The following is a 19,688-nucleotide window of genomic DNA, read 5'->3' as shown; positions in this document are numbered from 1 at the left end:
CTTTTCGAGCCGGGGCTGGGGTCCCAATCGGGTGGATGATTTGGCGGGGGTTCGACTCGACGCCAAGCCAAGAGAATAAGCGGGGTACTTACCACTCTGCTCCCCCAAGAACACCAACTTGAATTTTCTCAGTGGGTTCCCAAAATCTCCCCCTGCGGACATGGTGCTGGCAGCCTGGGCTGGGAGAGGAGGAGGAGGAGGAGAAGCGAAGGAGCAGGGAGGGGAGAGGAGGAGGGCGAGGGGAGGCGGCCGGCGGTGCGGGAGCCGGAGGGGGAAGGGCTGGCTGCGCGCGTCCCTGACTCCCCAGCTGCGTCCCGGCCCCGGCCTGCGGCTGCGTGTCCGGCGGCGGAGGAGAAGGAGGAGGAGAAAGAAGAGGAGGAGGAGGAAGGCTGGGGCTGGGCTGCCGCGGGCGGCGCTTGATGCGGTGCGAGGGGCGCGCTCTGGACGCCCGAGGCGCGGCGCGAACAGCGAGGCGCGGGCTGAGCGGGGCGCAGGGACTGCGCGCAGGGCGGAGGAGCGCTCTCCCAAGCCGCACTGGTCGGCCCCCCTCCCGCCTCTCTTCTCCGCCCGCGCCTGCGCTCTGCGCGCTCCCCGGCCTCTGATGTCATTCGGGGCCTGCGGGGCTGGGGGGCGCCAGTCCACCCACCCGGAGCCCGCACCCGGCGGGGGAGAGAACCGCCTCGCCGTGCCTCAGAGAGATCCCCGAATCGAGCCCTGTCTCACTGCCCCTCTACGTCTGTCTTCCCCACTCTACCCCTCCTTTGAATCCAGAAAATGACGTGAAATTATCAGGGGATATTCGTTTCTGGTCTTTAAACCTAGATGCTAGTCCCTTCCTCCACCTCCTGCAACACCAATGCACACTCAACCTGGCCATCCTAGAGGGTGGAAAGGAAAGGATTGGGGGATGAGCCAGGGTGTGGTGGACCGTGTGTGCTCAGACAGGCTCTACTGTCACCTTGTGCGTCTCTTGCCCTCCCTACCCTCTCTAGACCCAGATCCCTCCTCTTGGGCACAATCTGTGAGGTCATAGGTGTCCCCACAGACATGCCCAGTGAGAGAGGAAACACCAGTAAAAGGCGTACCTTCCTCAAACCAACCGCTCCTAAGAATCATTTTATCCTAAACCTAATGCCCCGTGGGAGAGAAGGAACAATGAGGCCCTGAATGTCAGCACCTCCATCTCCAGAACGGTGCCCTGGATCCCTGGACCCTGGGGCCTTCGTGTTGACAATGCCGCTCCTTGCCCTGGCAATTAGGTGTATCTGGACAATGAGCTCCTGGAGCACAGGAGGGAGACCTCCCATTTGCCTCTGTATTCATCCGACCTTTTAAGGCACACAGAGTAAGTTGTGAGTGGGTGAGAACAAGGAGCAGGTGCCAGGTGTTAGAAGCACTCCCAACCCAGTCCTAGCATTCTGGCTAATGCTAGCTTTGAGGTTTTGCAAAGCTGCCTCTACCGTGCTGCCACCACGTGGTCTATGCTTTTAGGACTGTTCAATGAACATTTATTTGGGATTATAACCCAAATGTTTAGGAATAAGTTGCATGTGTGTGTGTGTGTATTTCATACAGAGAGAAAAGTGAGAAGCAGCCTTCATCTCTGGAGATTTCCAGAGGACATTTGTTGACCTCTTTTTGACTTACATGGCTTGCTTGGGATGTCTCCCTGTCTAGCTCCATGGTTTGTTTACTTAGAGTCTCTCTTTCTCTCATTGCTTATTAAAAACCAGAGAGTGAGTTCCATGAAATCAGCAGTTGAGGCTCCACTACTGAATCCCAGGATCTAGCTCAGAGCTTAGGAAATAGTTGTTGAAAGTTTGAATGAATGTCTAGAATGCAAATCAGAACAACTGTTCCACTTATTGAAGAGATTTGTCTTTTCCCCATTGTATGTTTTTGCCTCGTTTCTCATATGTTAATTGACCATAAGTGTGTGGATTTATTTCTGGGTTCTATATTCTGTTCCATTGACCTATGTGTCTGATTTTTGTGCCAGTGCCATACTGTTTTGATTACTGTGGCTTTGTAATATAGTCTGAAGCCAGGGAGCATGATTCCTCCAACTCTGTACTTCTTTCTCAAGATTTTTTTGGCTATTTGGGGTCCTTTGTGTTTCCATACAAAATTTGAAATTATTTGTTCTGGTTCTGTGAAAAATGCCATTGGTATTTTGGTAGGGATTGCATTGAATAGGTAGATTGACTTGGATAGTATGGTCATTTTGACAATATTAATTCTTCTAATGCAAGAACACGATATATCTTTCCATCTGTTTCCATCATGTTCAATTTCTTTAATCAGTGTCTTATAGTTTTCTGAGTACAGGTCTTTAACCTCCTTAGGTAGGTTTATTCGTGGGTATTTTATTCTTTTTGATGTGATGGTAAATGGGATTGTTTCCTTAATTTCTCTGTTTGATAGTTCGCGGTTAGTGTATAGAAATGCAATAGATTTCCATATATTAATTTTGTAACCTACAACTGTACCAAATTTATTGATGAGCTCTAGTAGTTTTCTGGTGGCATCTTTAGGATTTTCTATGGATAGTATCATTTCATCTGCAAACAGTGACAGTTTTACTTCTTTCTTTCCAATTTGGATTCCTTTTATATCTTTTTCTTCTCTGATTACTGTGGCTAGGACTTCAAAAACTATGCTGAATAAAAAAGGTGAGAGTGGACATTGTTGTCTTGTTCTTTTCAATAAATGGCACTAGGAATACTGAACAGCTATGTGTAAAAGAATTAAGTTAGAACATTCTCTAACACCATATACAAAAATAGACTCAAAATGGATTAAAGACCTAAATGCAAAACCAGGTACTATAAGACTCTTAGAGGAAAACATAGGCAGAACACGCTTTGACATAAATTGCAGAAATGTTTTTTTTTTGGATCCATCTCCTAAAGCAAAGGTAACAAAAGCAAACATAAACAAATGGGACCTAGTTAAGCTTAAAAGCTTTTGCACAGCAAAATAAACCATTGACAAAATGAAAGGACAACCTACTAAATGGGAGAAATGTCTGCAAATGATATGACTGATAAGGGGTTAGTATTCAATGTATTTAAAGAGCTCATACAACTCAACATCAAAAAAACAAAACAACCAAATTAAAAAATGGGCAGAAAAACTGAATAGACATTTTTCCAAAGAGGAAATGCAGATGGCCAACAGGCTCATGAAAAGGTGCTCAGTATTACTAATCATCAGGAAAATGCAAATCAAAACCACAATGAGATATTATCTCACACCAGTCAGAATGTCTATAATCAAAAAGACCAAAGATAACAAATGTTGACAAGGATGTGGAGAAAAGGGAACCCTTGTACACTCTTGGTGGGAATGTAAAGTGGTGCAGCCACTGTGGAAAACAGTATGGAGGTTCCTCAAAAAACTAAAAATAGAACTGCCAGATGATGCAGCAATTCCACTCCTGGTTATATATCCAAAAAATAATAATTCAAAAAGATACATGCACCCCAATGTTCATAGGAGCATTATTTACAATTGGAAGCAACGTAAGTGTTCATCAACAGATAAAGACAAAGAAGATGTGGTGTATAGATAGATAGATAGATAGATAGATAGATAGATAGATAGATATAGATATAGATGGAATACTACTCAGCCATAAAAAAGAATGGAATTTTGCCGTGTGCAGCAACATGGATGAACTTGGAGGGCATTATGCTAAGTGAAATACGTCAGACAGAGAAAGATAAATACTGTATGATATTGTATGTGGCAACTAAAAACTATAACAAACTAGTAAATAGAGCAAAAAAGAAGTAGACTCACAGATACAGAGAACAAACTGTGGTTACCAGTGGGGAGAGGGAAGGGGAAGGGGCAATATAGGGGTAGGAGAAAGAAAAAGGTTATTATGGGATTATATGAAATCATATGTGTGAAACTTTTGAAAATTGTAAAGCACTGTAGGATTTAAAGAATCTTTCATTCCATAAAAAATTTTCTAAATAAAAATAAATTTAAAAACTAAAAAATTCATCCTTTTCCCACTGGGAAAAAAACAAACAACTGTTCCACTCCTCAGAATGGCCTTTGGTTTGGAGCCCCATAGACTGTAGGGCATCACCCTGGGATATCTCCCCTATGATGCCTGGCATCAGGCACAGGGCCACATTTCAAACTCCCACCCCACTTCTGCTCTGGGGTTTTGCTCTCTCAGGAGGCTGCATCCAGCATGGGGCTGAAGGATGCCCTAGAAGGAGACAAGCCTCCCAACCGCAGCCCTTCCTGCCTCTATGAGTGGTCCCTCCATGGGAGGGGCAGGGGAGGCACCCAGCGGGGCACCCTTCCTCCTACCCACACCTTTTCGTAACATCTGGTGCTGTCTTCCCACACACTCTTGTCACATCCTGAGGAAATCATCTGTGGCAAGACGAAGTGTGACAGAAATTGTACCATCTTATCCGTAAGCCTGCGCAAGTCCTGTGCCTTCCCTGACCATCTGGTCCATACATGAGGCAGTGGGGCCGTAGGGGACGGAGGGGTGGGGCACGGGCCCCTCTGGGCACCTCTAAGCCTCTGAGTCAACTTACGTGCTTACCAGCCCCAGCTGACTGTGGGCCAGGATGCCTTGTGGGACTCTGTCCAATTCTTCCAGTTCAAATGACAAAAGCCCGACTCCAGCTACTTAGGTACAGCGACGTGGGCTGGCTCAGGTAGCGGGAGCAGACAGTGGCATTGCTCACAGAATGTGGTCGTCAGGCTATGGGATCAGAGTTGGCTCCACATCCCTCTCCTTCCCCATCTTTTGTCATTGCTCGTCTCTCCTTATTTGGGGTCTGGTTCTTAACCTGCCCTAGAGCAGACAGGCTTTCTCCAGGTGGGGAAAACAAAATGTGAAATGTGGCCACTGTGACACTCAGTTTGGCACTCCCACTGGAACAAGTTTCTTCCACATGGCATCCTTGTGTTCCATTTTTGAAAATTATGTAAAGCTTCCTATTGAGGCTAACGATGTATATATAAGTTGTAAAGAAAACCTGTCATTAGGAATGCCCATTTACCCTCCACCCAGCTGGAGCAATCAAACATCACAATATTCTGAGGCGTCTGTTGTTTCCCTCCACTGCACCCCTGCTGCTCCCTCCCTCCCCAACGCAGAAATGCAGAACCCCAGCTGCCTTTTCGTTGAGTTTATCACATTTGGATGTGTCCTTCAACAATATCTCCTTTTGTTTGCATCTTTTGAACTTTATCTAAGGTATCAAATGACGTGTTTTTCTCCTATGACTTACATTTTTCTTACGTCATGTTCCTAAGATTCATCTGTTGATGAGTATAACAGCAGTCCTTTCATTTTCACTGCGATTTTGTATTCCATTGTTTGCTCCAATTTTAAAATCATTTTCAGTAAAATGTGTCCAGTTTAAAAATGTAAAATACTTTTAGATTCACAATGATAACATCTTACATAGCCATAGTACATTAGTAAAACAAGGAAATTAACACTGGAAAATGTACCCAGTTTTCCTTCTGCTACTACAAATAATGCTGTTGTGAACATTCTTTATGTGCCTCCTGATACACCTGTGAGAAGTTTTTGCAAGCTGTGTTTTGAGTAAATAAACTGAGGTATAGAATTAAGTATATGTTTAATCTTATGCCAAACTGTTTTCCAACAATAGTTCTCAGCTCATATAGCTCTGCACCTTCACTTATAGTTTTCATTTTCTTCAAGAGACTCTTGACTCTTCTCAGCTCTTTGCTATTATATGCACTTTTTAAAAACTTTTTAAAAATTTGAAGTATAGTTGATTTACAGTGTTTCAGGTGCATAGCAAAGTGATTCATTTATACATATTATTATATGCATTTTTAATTAAACTTTTTATTTTGAGATAATTATAGATTTACAAGTAGTTGTAAGAAATAAGACAGATCCTGTGCATCATTTATCCAGATTCCCTCAGTGGTAACGTCTTGCAAAACTATAGTACCATATCACAACCAAGATACTGACAGGTGCAGAACATTTCCATCCCCACAAGGGTGCCTCATGAGGTCCTTTTATAGGGACACCCTCTTCCTCCTGCCCCACCCCTTTCCTAATCTCTGGCAACCACTAAACTGTTCTTTGTCTCAATAATTTTGTCATTTTAAGAATGTTATATAAATGAAATTATACAGTATGTAACATTTTGGGATTGGTGTTTTTCACCTGGCATACTTCTGTGGCAATTCACCCAGGTTCTGTGTATCAATAGTTGGCTCCCTTTTACTGCTGACCAGTATTCCATAGTAGGGATTACCACAGCTTGTTTACCATTCACCCATGGAAGGGCATCTGGGTTATTTCCAGTTTGGGGCCATTACAAATAGAGCTGCTATGAACATTCATGTACAGGTTTGTTTGTTTGTTTGTTTTCATGTACAGGTTTTTGTGTGAACATAAGTTTTTATTTCTCTGGGATAAATACCAAGGAGTGCAATTGCTGGGTCATATGGTAGCTGCATGTTTAGTTTATTTTTCTTTTAAAGGAATAGCCGAACTCTTTTCCAGTTGGTACCACTTTATATTCCTACCAACGTCACATGAGGGTCCGGTCTCTCCACATCCTTACCAGCATATGGTTTTGTCACTATTTTTTGAGCCATTCTGTGAAGTGTGTAGAGATATCTCACTGTGGTTTTAATCTGCTTTTCTCTAATGGCTAATAATATTAAACATCTTTTCATGTGCTTATTTGCTATATGTATATCCTCTGAAATATCTGTTCATGGCTTTTGTTCATTTTTTAATTGGATTGTTTGCTGTTTTACTGTTGCATTTTGAGAGTTCTCTATATATTCTAGGTATTAGTCCCCTGTCAGATATGTGGTCTGCAAATATTTTTCTCCCAGTCTGCAGCTTATGTTTTCATCCTCTTAACAGGGTTTTTTGCAGAGTAAAAGTTTTCAATTTCGATGAAGCCCACCTTACTGATTTTTTTTCTTTTAAGAATTGTGCTTTTGCTGTCATGACTAAGCCCTAAGTCTCAAAGATTTTCTATGTTTTTTCCTAAAAGGTTAAAAATAGGTTTATGTTTTACATTTCAGTTCATGATTCACTTTGAGTTAAATTTGTATGAGCTATGAAACTTAGGTTGGAGGCTTATTTTGGTTTTTTTGGTCTATGGATGTCCAGCTGCTTCAGCACCATTGTTCTTCCTCTAGTGAATTATTTTCGGCCATTTGTCAAAGATCAGTTGGGCCTTGTTACTGTTGGGGAGGGGGTGAACATCCGGTCTCCCCACATGGTCTTCGCTGACACTACAGGTGGGAGTCACTGCCCACCTCCCCCCACCCCATACTGCCCAGTGGGGACAACAGGCCCAGCTCCCATCTTGGTCTTCTCTGATGCCCCCATCCCAGCTGAAGGATTGGGGCACCTTGATCTAGCTTAGAGATGGTAGAAATCTATACTCACTGCTTGGACTTTACTGGGGTAGGTAGGTGGGAGTGGGGGGACCTCACAGTTTTTCTGCAGTATTTGACTAAAAGTTTTCTGTCTTACTAAGCTGCCCCTCTCCTGCTCCATTGACTAGAGAGAGCAAGCTTTGGTTGGGGCTTTATTTTTGTCTGTGCTCAGTGGTGTTTTTTAGTCACTAGCTTCTTCAGCTCCAAGTCCAGGACATAAGAGATAAAAGGAAAACCCAGGGAACTCATCACCATGTCATTTCTCAGGCCCTAAGGTCCAAAGCTGGTCTGCCTTCTTCTCTCCACCTTTTAGAGTTTTCTTATGTTTGTTTCGTACATAATATCTAGAGTATTCAATTGTATTTAGCAGGAGGAACAGGGAAGAGTATGTTTGCTCCACCTTTCTACCTACATATTTTAATGTAAACTTTTATTAAAATGTATCATGCATGCCTAAAAGTCAACAAATCACAAGTGTACAGCTTAATGAATTTTTCCAGAGTGAACGTATCTATCTAACCACCACTCAGATCAAGAACAGGAATATTTTATATATATATGTATAACTGAATCACTTTGCTGTACACTTCAAACTAACATAACATTGTAAATTAACTATACTTCAATTAAAAAAAAAAAGAAGAGGAATATTGCCAGCATCCCAGAAGTCTCCGTCATGCCCCTTCCCAGGCATTGTTCTGTTCCCACAAAGGAAAGAACTATTCAAATATTTCAGCAAAGACTGGTTTTGCCCATATTTAAACTTTGTATAAGTGGAGTCAAACAATATGTACTCTTTCTTTTATATTTATTTATTATTTATTTATTTGTCTTGGCTGTGCTGGGTCTTAGTTGCAGCACGCGGGATCTTCATTGCAGCATGTGGGATCTTTAGTTGCAGCATGTGGACTCTTAGTTGTGGCATGCATGTGGGATCTAGCTCCCTGAGCAGGGATTGAACCTGGGCCCCGTGCATTGGGAGCATGGAGTCTTACTCACTGGACCACCAGGGAAGTCCCAAACAATATGTACTCTTGCATCTCTGGCTTCTTTCATTAAATACTGGGTTTGTGGGAGTCACCCATGGTGTTGCATGTAGTAGTAGTTGATCCATTTTTGAGGTTGTATAGTGTTCCATGGTGTGAATATATCAGTTTATTTATCCATCTATTGTAGAGGGACATTTCAGTTGTTTCCAGTGCTTGGTTATTACAAATATTGCTGTTATGAAAATTCTTAGATGTGTTTTTTGATGAATATATGTGCCAGATATACACGTGTATTTCTTCTGGGCATATACCTAAGTGTGGAATTGCTAAATCATAGAGTATGTCTATTTTCAGATTTAGTATATACTTCCAGCTTTCCAAAGTAGTTGTACCAAGCAACAGTGATATATGAGAGTTCCAGTGTTTCACATCCTTGCTTACACTTAATATTGTCAGTCTTTTAATTTTAGACATTCTGGTGGATAGGTAGTGATTTCTCACAGTAGCTTTAATTTGCTTTTCCTTGATGCCTAGGAAGGTGTTATCTTTCTTTAAGGAGGATTTACATTTGTTTATGCCAGGCACTAGGGAATCCTAGCAAACGGTATTCACTTAATCCAGTTTCAGAAACTGAAATGCTTTGGAGCTGGACTGAAGTCTCTGTGAGAGCTGGTCTCCTTGCAGTCCAAACTGATGACTAGGCTGCACTTCTCTGGGTTCTCATCCCAACATGAGTCTCTCTTCTTCAGTGAGTCCTAGACTCCAACTATCTACCCCATTCCTTTGAGCCTGACTAGTACACCTCCCAGACTCTCGGCTGACTTTTCCAGAATTAGTAAATGCTTCTGGGCCAGAAGTAGTCCAAATGTTGGGCACACCTTCCTGGCTTCCCATTTTCTCCAAAATCCAGGCCCACTACATCTTTGCTACTTTGTTCTCTCTCCAATACCTTCAAGTATATTTTTAAAAACTGTGCCTAGTTTTTCTTGGTGTCCGGAATGAATCACCTAAACTTCTATCAAAAGAGGCATGGGGTTTTTAAAAAATTGCTTCTTGTTCCTTCTTCCTTTTACAGATATTCTCCCTTATACCTTTGAATATATTTGCCACATTTGCTATACTTATTTTACACAGTTGATCTGTATGCATTGTGTCCAGTTTGTTGTATATCTTTTATAGTGGTTTTAATCCTCAAGTCTCTCCTGGTTTTGGCTTGTGAACTCCCGTGTCCCTTGTGGTTATCAGCTGTCCAATCAGATAATGAGTAAGGGATACGATGAAGGTCTGTTTTTGTCGCTCCTGGTAAGTACGAAGGGTGGTGTGGGGATGACTCACACCAGATGGAGAGCCCTGGGTACTCCAGAACTGCTACTCAACCTCCTTCTTGCTTTTGTGTCACAGAGAAATCTCTCTAGTCAGGGACTCCTAGATTCTTCAAAAAAAGCAGCAATGATAGAAGACAGAGTCTTTAGAATGGTCTCATGAGTGGGATCACCTACTGTCCTTGAAACCATCATCTGCCATCCATGAGGGTCTGGAGGAGACTGGGATGGAAGAGCAGATGTCTGGGCATCTGGGCAGCCTGCATGTGCTTCATCAGAATCCCAGATGGGCGTGGCTCTGCTATGAGCCTGGCACCCCGAGCAGCCAAGTTGCTGCCGCTCATTCCTTTTCTCCCGTGACAGAGGCTCCAGCCATCCTCCGGGAAATACAGCAGCAAGGAACGAACAGAACTTAACATCTCTCCACCACCCTTTCTTCCCACCTGTGTACCTGCCACCCCCGCCTCAGACTGCTACTAACGTTTCACATTAGTCACCCAGCTTAGTCTCCCAGGGGTTAGTCACAGTGTTTATATTAGTTTCTCCATCTTACTTCTGTAATTTCTCTGTCATTGATTTCTTGGGGGAGGCAACCAGAAGACAGGGCTAGTTCACTATCTTGCACCTCCCTTTCTCTTCCTTGAATTCCTTATCATCATAATTTACGTTCCCTTCTTTTTCCTCCTTCTTCCTTTTCTCCTTTCCTTTTTCAACTTTAGGTTTGATTAGAGTTTCCTTATCTCTACTTTGCAAATTACTCTGCAAGAGAGTCTTTAAAATTTATTTTTATTTCTACTCTATTTCCTTTTGATTTGTTGTGATGTGTGTTTTTCATAAATCGCCTTTATCCAGTCATTCTAGCTATGAAACACTCATCTGAGTGAGAAACTGAGCTTCTCTCCCATCAAGTTCTTACTGCGGTCCATTGAAGTGAGGCTTCCAGGCTGCTTAACCTACATAGGGTGGGGTGGAGTAGATGTTAAACTATGTGTAAATTGGCAGGTCATGTTCAATAGTGGCTGGATGGCCAGAGAGCTGAGCAGTGGGTGGATTTTTGAAAGGTTTGCCCACAACAAAAATATCAGGCCAATTGTTGGAGGAGGTCTAAAGCAATCCAAATATGGGCAAAATTTCTGCCTCATGGTCTGCGGCTGTCATCTTTGCTGATGACCCTTCAATAAAGAGGGGATTGGTTATTGTGAGAAGATCAGAAGTTTCAGTTATTGGGGAGATTGTTAACAGAGGGCTCCATGCTTAGAGCCATAAGATCCACAGTCTCTGTTGTAAGAATTTTCATATGGCTGAGAGATGATTAGGGTGTGAGCTCACAGACCTCCTTATTGCTCCCATGGAATGCTGTGCTCTTCTCTCTTTTCTTCTTTTGTTCAATTTTTTTTCTTTTTTTTATACAGCAGGTTCTTATTATCTACTTTATACGTACTAATGTACATATGTCAATCCCAACCTCCCAATTCATCCCACCACCACCCCCACCCCCGCTTTCCCCCTTTGGTGTCCATATGTTTGTTCTCTACATCTGTCTCTATTTCTGCCTTGCAAACCGGTTCACCTGTACCATTTTTCTAGATTCCACATATATGCGTTAATAGACAATATTTGTTTTTCTCTTTCTGACTTACTTCACTCTGTATGACAGTCTCTAGGTCCATCCACGTCTCTACAAATGACCCAATTTCATTCCTTTTTATGGCTGAGTAATATTCCATTGTATATATGTATGTGGTCTTCTTTTGATGATGTGAAATGGAATGAGATCACAAGAGAATCTTAGAGGGATACCACTCCTTATTCTATGGAAGGTCTAGATTTCAGAGTTATCTGTGATTGGATGAATTGAAAAACTGTCTGGATGAGTAGATGAATTAATAGAAAGGATAAAAGGATCCATGGGAGATGGAATGGACTAATTTTTGAATGGGTGGCTTTGTGGGTGAATAGCTGAATAGAAGATTGTCCAGAAGAGTGGGTGTAATTATGTATGGATCTATGTACATGGGTGGATATTGGAGTAAATGAATGTACATATATGGATAGACAGATAAATGGAAGGGTGGTGGGTGGACTGACAGACAAAATAGGGGGTGGATAAATGGCTACATATACATGCATGTAAGTCTGCATCATGTGTGTGAATGGAGGGATGATGAGGTAGGCAGGTGGATGTTTGATGGATGGATGGGGATAACAGATGGATAGAGTCAGAGTTACATAGGTGGGAATGATGGATAATGAGCGAGTGTGTAAGTGGATGAGGGCAGTGGATAATGGATGGATGACAAAAGGGTAAATTTTGAAATCAATCCTGTGTTTTCATCTTGACTTTGCATCCTAGCTCTGTGACATAGGGTAAAATCCTTTAATTTCTCTAAGCCTTGGGAAAATTTTAAATATTCAAGAAAGAGTAAGCCATAAGTGAAAAATTTAAGGGGAAGTATTATTGAAAATAAATACTTCCAAGGATAAAAACATTCAAGAAATAAATATCAGAGAGGGGTTAAGGTCTTACTTGGAGTTAAATGTCTGTAAATCAAAATGTAGATTTCAGGAGTGGAGAAGCTGTGTTAAGATTTGGAAATATTTAACTATGAAATAATAGTAATACAAAACATTTTACAAATTGTAGTTACAAACTAAAATATAAATACTATTTATGTAAACATATTAATATCACAATATATGATGATGTGAGGGAGGGGAAGGAAGGCTTTGGATCTGGTGTCCTCATCTTTCATATCAGGGAGTCCAATGATAATGCCTACATTGAAGTATGGAAAGTAAAAATGATTACTCTCATATCAATGTGTTTTTTCCCTCTAAACTCTCTTTTTGTAATTATAGAAGGATCTTTTACAAAACCCTCTTGAAGTGAATAAATATTTATTTGAAATTTTATCATTGTTTCATGTTCCTTTTGATTTCTTTTTCAGGTTTTAACTAAAAATGAACTGAAATACAATAACATTACAAATAACATATTAAAAATCACATATTTATCAAAATATTTCAATATATATACACTTGATCTTAGCCAAAAAGCTGAGAAGTGATAAAATATTTCAGTATATCTATTTAGTTTTTCTGGAACACATACATGAAATGATGTCTAGAATGATACCCTCCTAATGTAAATATTAATTATTTATGAGTAGTGGCATTTGAATTTCTTTAACCTCTACACAGTGCTTGAATAATTTATAATAAGTATGCATTCTTTCTACAAAACTCATACTGGTTTTACCTCATATGAAAGAGAAAATTAAAAAAAAATTAATTCTCTGCTTATTCAGATCTTTGTATCATTACCTGAAGTAGTTTATTTGTAGGCATGCTCTGTAACCCTCTAGCTCCAGGCTTACTGTTAATTCTCTCTGGAATGCAACCCTTAATCTCAGGACATAGAAACTGCCATACTCGCTTTATTTTGTACGCTTGTTAGAGAAAAGTGTTCCTTTTTAAAGTGTGAATTATGTGCCCCACGAACGTCCCAGTGCAGTGAGGTGGGAGGAGAGAGGAGGGTGTGTCTCCAGAGATGCCCGATCAACACATAAGAATCATGCTCATGGACTTCCTTGGCGGTGCAGTGGTTAAGAATCCGCCTGCCAATGCAGGGGACACGGGTTTGATCCCTGGTCTGGGAAGATTTCACATGCCACGGAGCAACTAAGCCCGTGTGCCACACCACTGAGCCTGCGCTCTAGAGCCCGTGAACCACAACTACTGAAGCTCTGTGCCTACAGCCTGTGCTCCGCAACAATGAGAAGCCCGTGCAGTGCAACGAAGAGTAGCCCCCGCTCGTGGCAACTAGAGAAAGCCCACATGCAGCAACGAAGACCCAAGGCAGCCAAAAAGAAATAAATTTATTTTAAAAAAACCATGGTCATATGAGGTTATCCATCCAAAGACGTGGAATAAGATTCAGTAGTATTCAGGTAGACAGTACAGTGATTTGTAGATTCCTGACTCATTGCCACAAATGTTTTGTTCTGTCCCCCTGCCCTCCATGTGTCCCTGTGGCCTGAGAGGGCCCATCTTTGCAATCTCACACAAAGTCCAGTGAAAGAGTGTGATTTTTAAATTCTAAAATATGTGTAAGCATATTAAATGAGTAAAGAAAATTCATGTATAGAGGACTGGACTTTATAAAAAAAACAAAAGCTTTGTTCTTTTCTTTTTTCAATACATGAATTGTTTTTAATGTTTACTTATTTATTTTCTTATTAGTTATCCATTTTATACATATTAACGTCCATATGTTAATCCCAATCTCCCAATTCATCATACCATTACCCCCACACCCTGCCACTCTCCCCACTTGGTGTCCATACATTTGTTCTCTACATCTGTGTCTCAGTTTCTGCTCTGCAAACTGGTTCATCTGTACCATTTTCTAGGTTCCACATATATGCGTTAATATATGATATTTGTTTTTCGCTTTCTGACTTACTTCACTCTGTATGATAGTCTCTAGATCCATCCACATCTCTACAAATGACCCAATTTCGTTCCTTTTTATGGCTGAGTAATATTCCATTGTATATATGTACCACATCTTCTTTATCCATTCGTCTGTTGATGGGCATTTAGGTTGCTTCCATGACCTGGCTATTGTAAATAGTGCTGCAATGAACATTGGGGTGCATGTGTCTTTTTGAATTATGGTTTTCTCTGGGTATATGGCCAGTAGTGGGATTGCTGGGTCATATGGTAATGCTATTTTTAGTTCTTTAAGGAACTGCCATACTGTTCTCCATAGTGGCTGTATCAATTTACATTCCCACCAACAGTGCAAGAGGGTTCCCTCTTCTCCACACCCTCTCCAGCATTTGTTGTTTGTAGATTTTCTGATGATGCTCATCTTAACTGGTGTGAGGTGATACCTCATTGTAGTTTTGACTTGCATTTCTCTAATAATTAGTGATGTTGAGCAGCTTTTCATGTGCTTCTTGGCCATCTGTACATCTTCTTTGGAGAAATGTCTATTTAGGTCTTTTGCCCATTTTTGGATTGGGTTGTATGTTTTTTAATATTGAGCTGCATGAGCTGTTTATATATTGTGGAGATTAATCCTTTGTCCATTGATTCATTTGCAAATATTTTCTCCCATTCTGGGGGTTGTCTTTTCCTCTTGTTTATGGTTCCCTTTGTTGTGCAAAAGCCTTTAACTTTAATTAGATCCCGTTTGTTTTTTTTAATTTTTATTTTCATTACTCTAGGAGGTGGGTCAAAAAAGAAAAGATCTTGCTGTGATTTATGTCAAAGAGTGTTCTTCCTATGTTTTCCTCTAAGAGTTTTATAGTGTCCGGACATACACTTAGGTCTCTAATTCATTTAGAGTTTATTTTTGTGTATGGTGTTAGGGAGTGTTCTAATTTCATTCTTTTACATGTAGCTGTCCAGTTTTCCCAGCACCACTTATTGAAGAGACTGTCTTTTCTCCATTGTATATCCTTGCCTCCTTTGTCATAGATTAGTTGACCATAGGTGCGTGGGTTTATCTCTGGGCTTTCTATCCTGTTCCATTGATCTATATTTCTGTTTTTGTGCCAGTACCATATTGTCTTGATTACTGTAGCTTTCTAGTATAGTCTGAAGTCAGGGAGTCTGATTCCTCCAGCTCCGTTTTTTTCCCTCAAGACTGCTTTGGCTATTCGGGGTCTTTTTTGTCTCCATACAAATTTTAAGATTTTTTGTTCTAGTTCTGTAAAAAATGCCATTGGTAATTTGATAGGGATTGCATTGAATCTGTAGATTGCTTTGGGTAGTATAGTCATTTTCACAATATTGATTCTTCCCATCCAAGAACATGGTATATCTCTCCATCTGTTTGTATCATCTTTAATTTCTTTCACCAGTGTCTTATAGTTTTCTGCATACAGGTTTTCTGTCTCCCTAGGTAGGTTTATTTCTAGGTATTTTATTCTTTTTGTTGCAGTGGTAAATGGGAGTGTTTCCTTAATTTCTCTTTCACATTTTTCATCATTAGTGTATAGGAATGCAAGAGATTTCTGTGCATTAATTTTGTATCCTGCAACTTTACCAAATTCATTGACCAGCTCTAATAGTTTTCTGGTAGCATCTTTAGGATTCTCTATATATAGTATCATGTCGTCTGCAAACAGTGACAATTTTACTTCTTCTTTGCAATTTGTATTCCTTTTATTTCTTTTTCTTCCTTGATTGCTGTGTCTAGGACTTCCAAAACTATGTTGAATAATGGTGGTGAGAGTGGACATCCTTTTCTTGTTCCTGATCTTAGAGAAAATGCTTTCAGTTTTTCACCATTGAGAATGATGTTTGCTATGGGTTTGTCGTATATGGCCTTTATTATGTTGAAGTAGTTTCCCTCTATGCCCACTTTATGGAGAGTTTTTATCATAAATCGGTGTTGAATTTTGTCAAAAGCTTTTTCTGCATCTATTGAGATGATTGTATGGTTTTTATTCTTCAATTTGTTAATATGGTATATCACATTGATTGATTTGCATATATTGAAGAATCCTTGCATCCCTGGGATAAATCCCACTTGATCATGGTGTATGATCCCTTTAATGTGTTGCTGGATTCTGTTTGCTACTATTTTGTTGAGGATTTTTGCATCTATATTCATCAGTGATATTGTTCTGTAATTTTCTTTTTTTGTAGTATCTTTGTCTGGTTTTGGTGTCAGGGTGATGGTGGCCTCATAGAATGAGTTTGAAAGTGTTCCTTCCTCTGCAATTTTTTGGAAGAGTTTGAGAAGGATGGGTGTTAGCACTTCTCTAAATGTTTGATAGAATTCACCTGTGAAGCCATCTGGTCCTGGACTTTTGTTTGTTGGAAGATTTTTAATCACAGTTTCAACTTCATTACTTGTGATTGGTCTGTTCATATTTTCTATTTCTTTCTGGTTCAGTCTCGGAAGTTTTTGCCTTTCTAAGAATTTGTCTATTTCTTCCAGGTCATCCATTTTATTGGCGTACAGTTGCTTGTAGTAGTCTCTTAGGATGCTTTGTATTTCTGCGGTGTCTGTTGTAACTTCTCCTTTTTCATTTCTAATTTTATTGATTTGAGTCCTCTCCCTCTTTTTCTTGATGATTCTGGCTAATGGTTTATCAATTTTATCTTCTCAAAGAACCAGCTTTTAGTTTTATTGATCATTGCTATTGTTTTTGTTTGTTTGTTTCTGTCTCATTTATTTCTGCTCTGATGTTTATGATTTCTTTCCTTCTGCTAACTTTGGGTTTTGTTTTTTCTTCTTTCTCTAGTGCCTTTAGGTGTAACGTTAGATTGTTAATTTGAGGTTTTTCTTGTTTCTTGAGGTAGGCTTATATAGCTATAAATTTCCCTCTTAAAACTGCTTTTGCTACATCCCATAGGTTTTGGATCTTCGTGTTTTCATTGTCATTTGTCTCAGGTATTTTTTGATTTCCTCTTTGAATTTTTCAGTGATATCTTGGTTATTAAGTAATGTATTGTTTAGCCTCCATGTGTTTGTTTTTTTTCCCTGTAATTTATATCTAATCTCATAGTGTTGCAGTCAGAAAAGATGCTTGATATGATCTCAGTTTTCTTAAATTTACTGAGCTTTGATTTGTGACCCAAGATGTGATCTATCCTGGAGAATATTCCATGCGCACTTGAGAAGAAATTGTAATCTGCTGTTTCTGTATGGAATGTCCTATATATATCAGTGAAATCTATCTGGTCTATTGTGTCATTTAAAGCTTGTGTTTCCTTATTAATTTTCTGTTCAGATGATCTGTCCATTGGTGTAAGTGAGGTGTTAAAGTCCCCCACTATTATTGTGTTACTGTCAATTTCCTCTTTTAGAGCTGTTAGCAGTTGCCTTATGTATTGAGGTGCTCCTATGTTGGGTGCATATATATTTATAATTGTTATATCTTCTTTTTGGATTGATCCCTTGATCATTACATAGTGTCCTTCCTTGTCTCTTGTAACATTCTTTATTTTAAAGTCTATTTTATCTGATATGAGTATTGTTACTCCAGCTCTCTTTTGATTTCCATTTCCATTGAATATCTTTTTCCATCCCCTCACTTTCAGTCTGTATGTGTCCCTAGGTCTGAAGTGGGTCCCTTGTAGAGAGCATATATATAGGTCTTGTTTTTTTATGCATTCAGTGAGCCTGTGTCTTTCGGTTGGAGCATTTAATCCATTCACGTTTAAGGTAATTATTGATATGTATGTTCCTGTTACCATTTTCTTAATTGTTTTGTGTTTGTAGGTCCTTTTCTTCTCTGTGTTTCCCACTTAGAGAAGTTCCTTTAGCATTTGTTGTACAGCTGGTTTGGTGGTGCTGAATTCTCTGAGCTTTTGCTTGTCTGTAAAGCTTTTGATATCTCCATCGAATCTGAATGAGATCCTTGCTGGGTAGAGTAATCTTGGTTGTAGGTTCTTCCCTTTCATCGCTTTAAGTATATCATGCCACTCCCTTCTGGCTTGTACAGTTTCTGCTGAGAAATCAGCTGTTAATCTTAGGGGCGTTCCTTTGTATGTTATTTGTTGTTTTCCCCTTGCTGCTTTCAATAATTTTTCTTTGTCTTTCTTTTTTGCCAATTTGATTACTATGTGTCTTGGCGTGTTTCTCCCTGGATTTATCCTGTATGGGACTCTCTGTGCTTCCTGGACTTGGGTGGCTATTTCCTTTCCCATGTTAGAGATGTTTTCGACTATAATCTCTTCAAATATTTTCTTGGGTCCTTTCTCTCTTCTCCTTCTGGGACCCCTATAATGCAAATGTTGTTGCATTTAATGTTGTCCCAGAGGTCTCTTAGGCTGTCTTCATTTCTTATCATTCTTTTTTCTTTATTCTGTTCCACAGCAGTGAATTCCACCATTCTGTCTTCCAGGTCACTTATCTGTTCTTCTGCCTCAGTTATTCTGCTATTGATTCCTTCTAGTGTATTTTTCATTTCATTTATTGTGTTGTTCATCTCTGTTTGTTCTTTAATTCTTCTAGATCTTTGTTAAACATTTCTTGCATCTTCTCGATCTTTGCCTCCATTCTTTTTCCAAGGTCCTGGATCTTCTTCACTATCATTATTCTGAATTCTTTTTCTGGAAGATTGCCTATTTCCATTTCATTTAGTTGTTTTTCTGGGATTTTATCTTGTTCCTTCCTCTGGTACATAGCTCTCTGCCTTTTCATCTTGTCTATCTTTCTGTGAATGCGGTTTTTTCCCCCACAGGCTGCAGGATTGTAGTTCTTGCTTCTGCTGTCTGCCCTCTGGTGGATGAGTCTATCTCAAAAACTTTGTTCTTGAAATAGGTAGCTTGTGAGTATAAAATTAAACTATGTATAAACAATTAAGCTCCCATTTAAAAAGTAAATATTGTGCTCTGACAAGACAGAACAAATGTATGCAGATATTTTGGGGGTAAAAACTATTAATTAGAACATTTTAAGAGGAAGATGAATTTTGAACAATAAGTATTAAAATTTATTACAATTTATGCTGAATGTTAAAACTGATAATCCTATTTTTTCTCACATAATGTTTTTTCCCCTATCAGACAGTGCAGACTGAGGAAGTGGGGAATAAAAAAGTCACTTCTTTATTCTACTAAGTTAAAACAAATCAGACTTTTGGCTTGAAGCCATCTCTGTCTAAAATAAGTTGCAGGGCAGGTGGTGCCATATAACATGATAGTATTGGCCCTCATTTTAAAAAATCATAAATATAAAGATAAATTGGTGCAAGTTTTACAATTGGAAATGCTTTCTATTTGAGGCACTTCAATACAAAGACCATTTATTTTAAAAGATAGTAACATGTTACTGTACAATAAAATCACAAGTGTTGATTTTAATCTAAAATTTACTCAAAAAACTTAATTAAATAAACCCTTGTAAAATCAAATCTTAGGTGTGAGTTTTACTTTAAGGACAATTCTGTGTTTCATCCATGGGGCAATGGTGCAATTA

The 19,688-nt window shown here is 39.7% G+C and overlaps 1 protein-coding gene across 1 annotated transcript in view; it reads right to left on the bottom strand.

Annotated features, from left to right (window-relative positions):
* RAB6B (RAB6B, member RAS oncogene family) overlaps positions 1–512 on the bottom strand; it is a 58,899-nt gene extending 58,387 nt beyond the window's left edge. The window contains exon 1 of the mRNA XM_004278924.4: positions 93–512. Coding sequence (XP_004278972.1) covers positions 93–162 — 70 coding nt within the window. The 5' untranslated portion in view covers positions 163–512. The remainder of the gene's footprint in view (positions 1–92) is intronic.
* Positions 513–19,688: the final 19,176 nt, after the last annotated feature.

The sequence above is a fragment of the Orcinus orca genome, chromosome 5 (genome assembly GCF_937001465.1).
Source record: "Orcinus orca chromosome 5, mOrcOrc1.1, whole genome shotgun sequence".
In the NCBI taxonomy this organism is placed as follows: Eukaryota; Metazoa; Chordata; class Mammalia; order Artiodactyla; family Delphinidae; genus Orcinus; species Orcinus orca.
The sequence above is the reverse complement of the archived record's forward strand: the minus strand, read 5'-3'. Positions and strand labels throughout refer to the sequence as shown.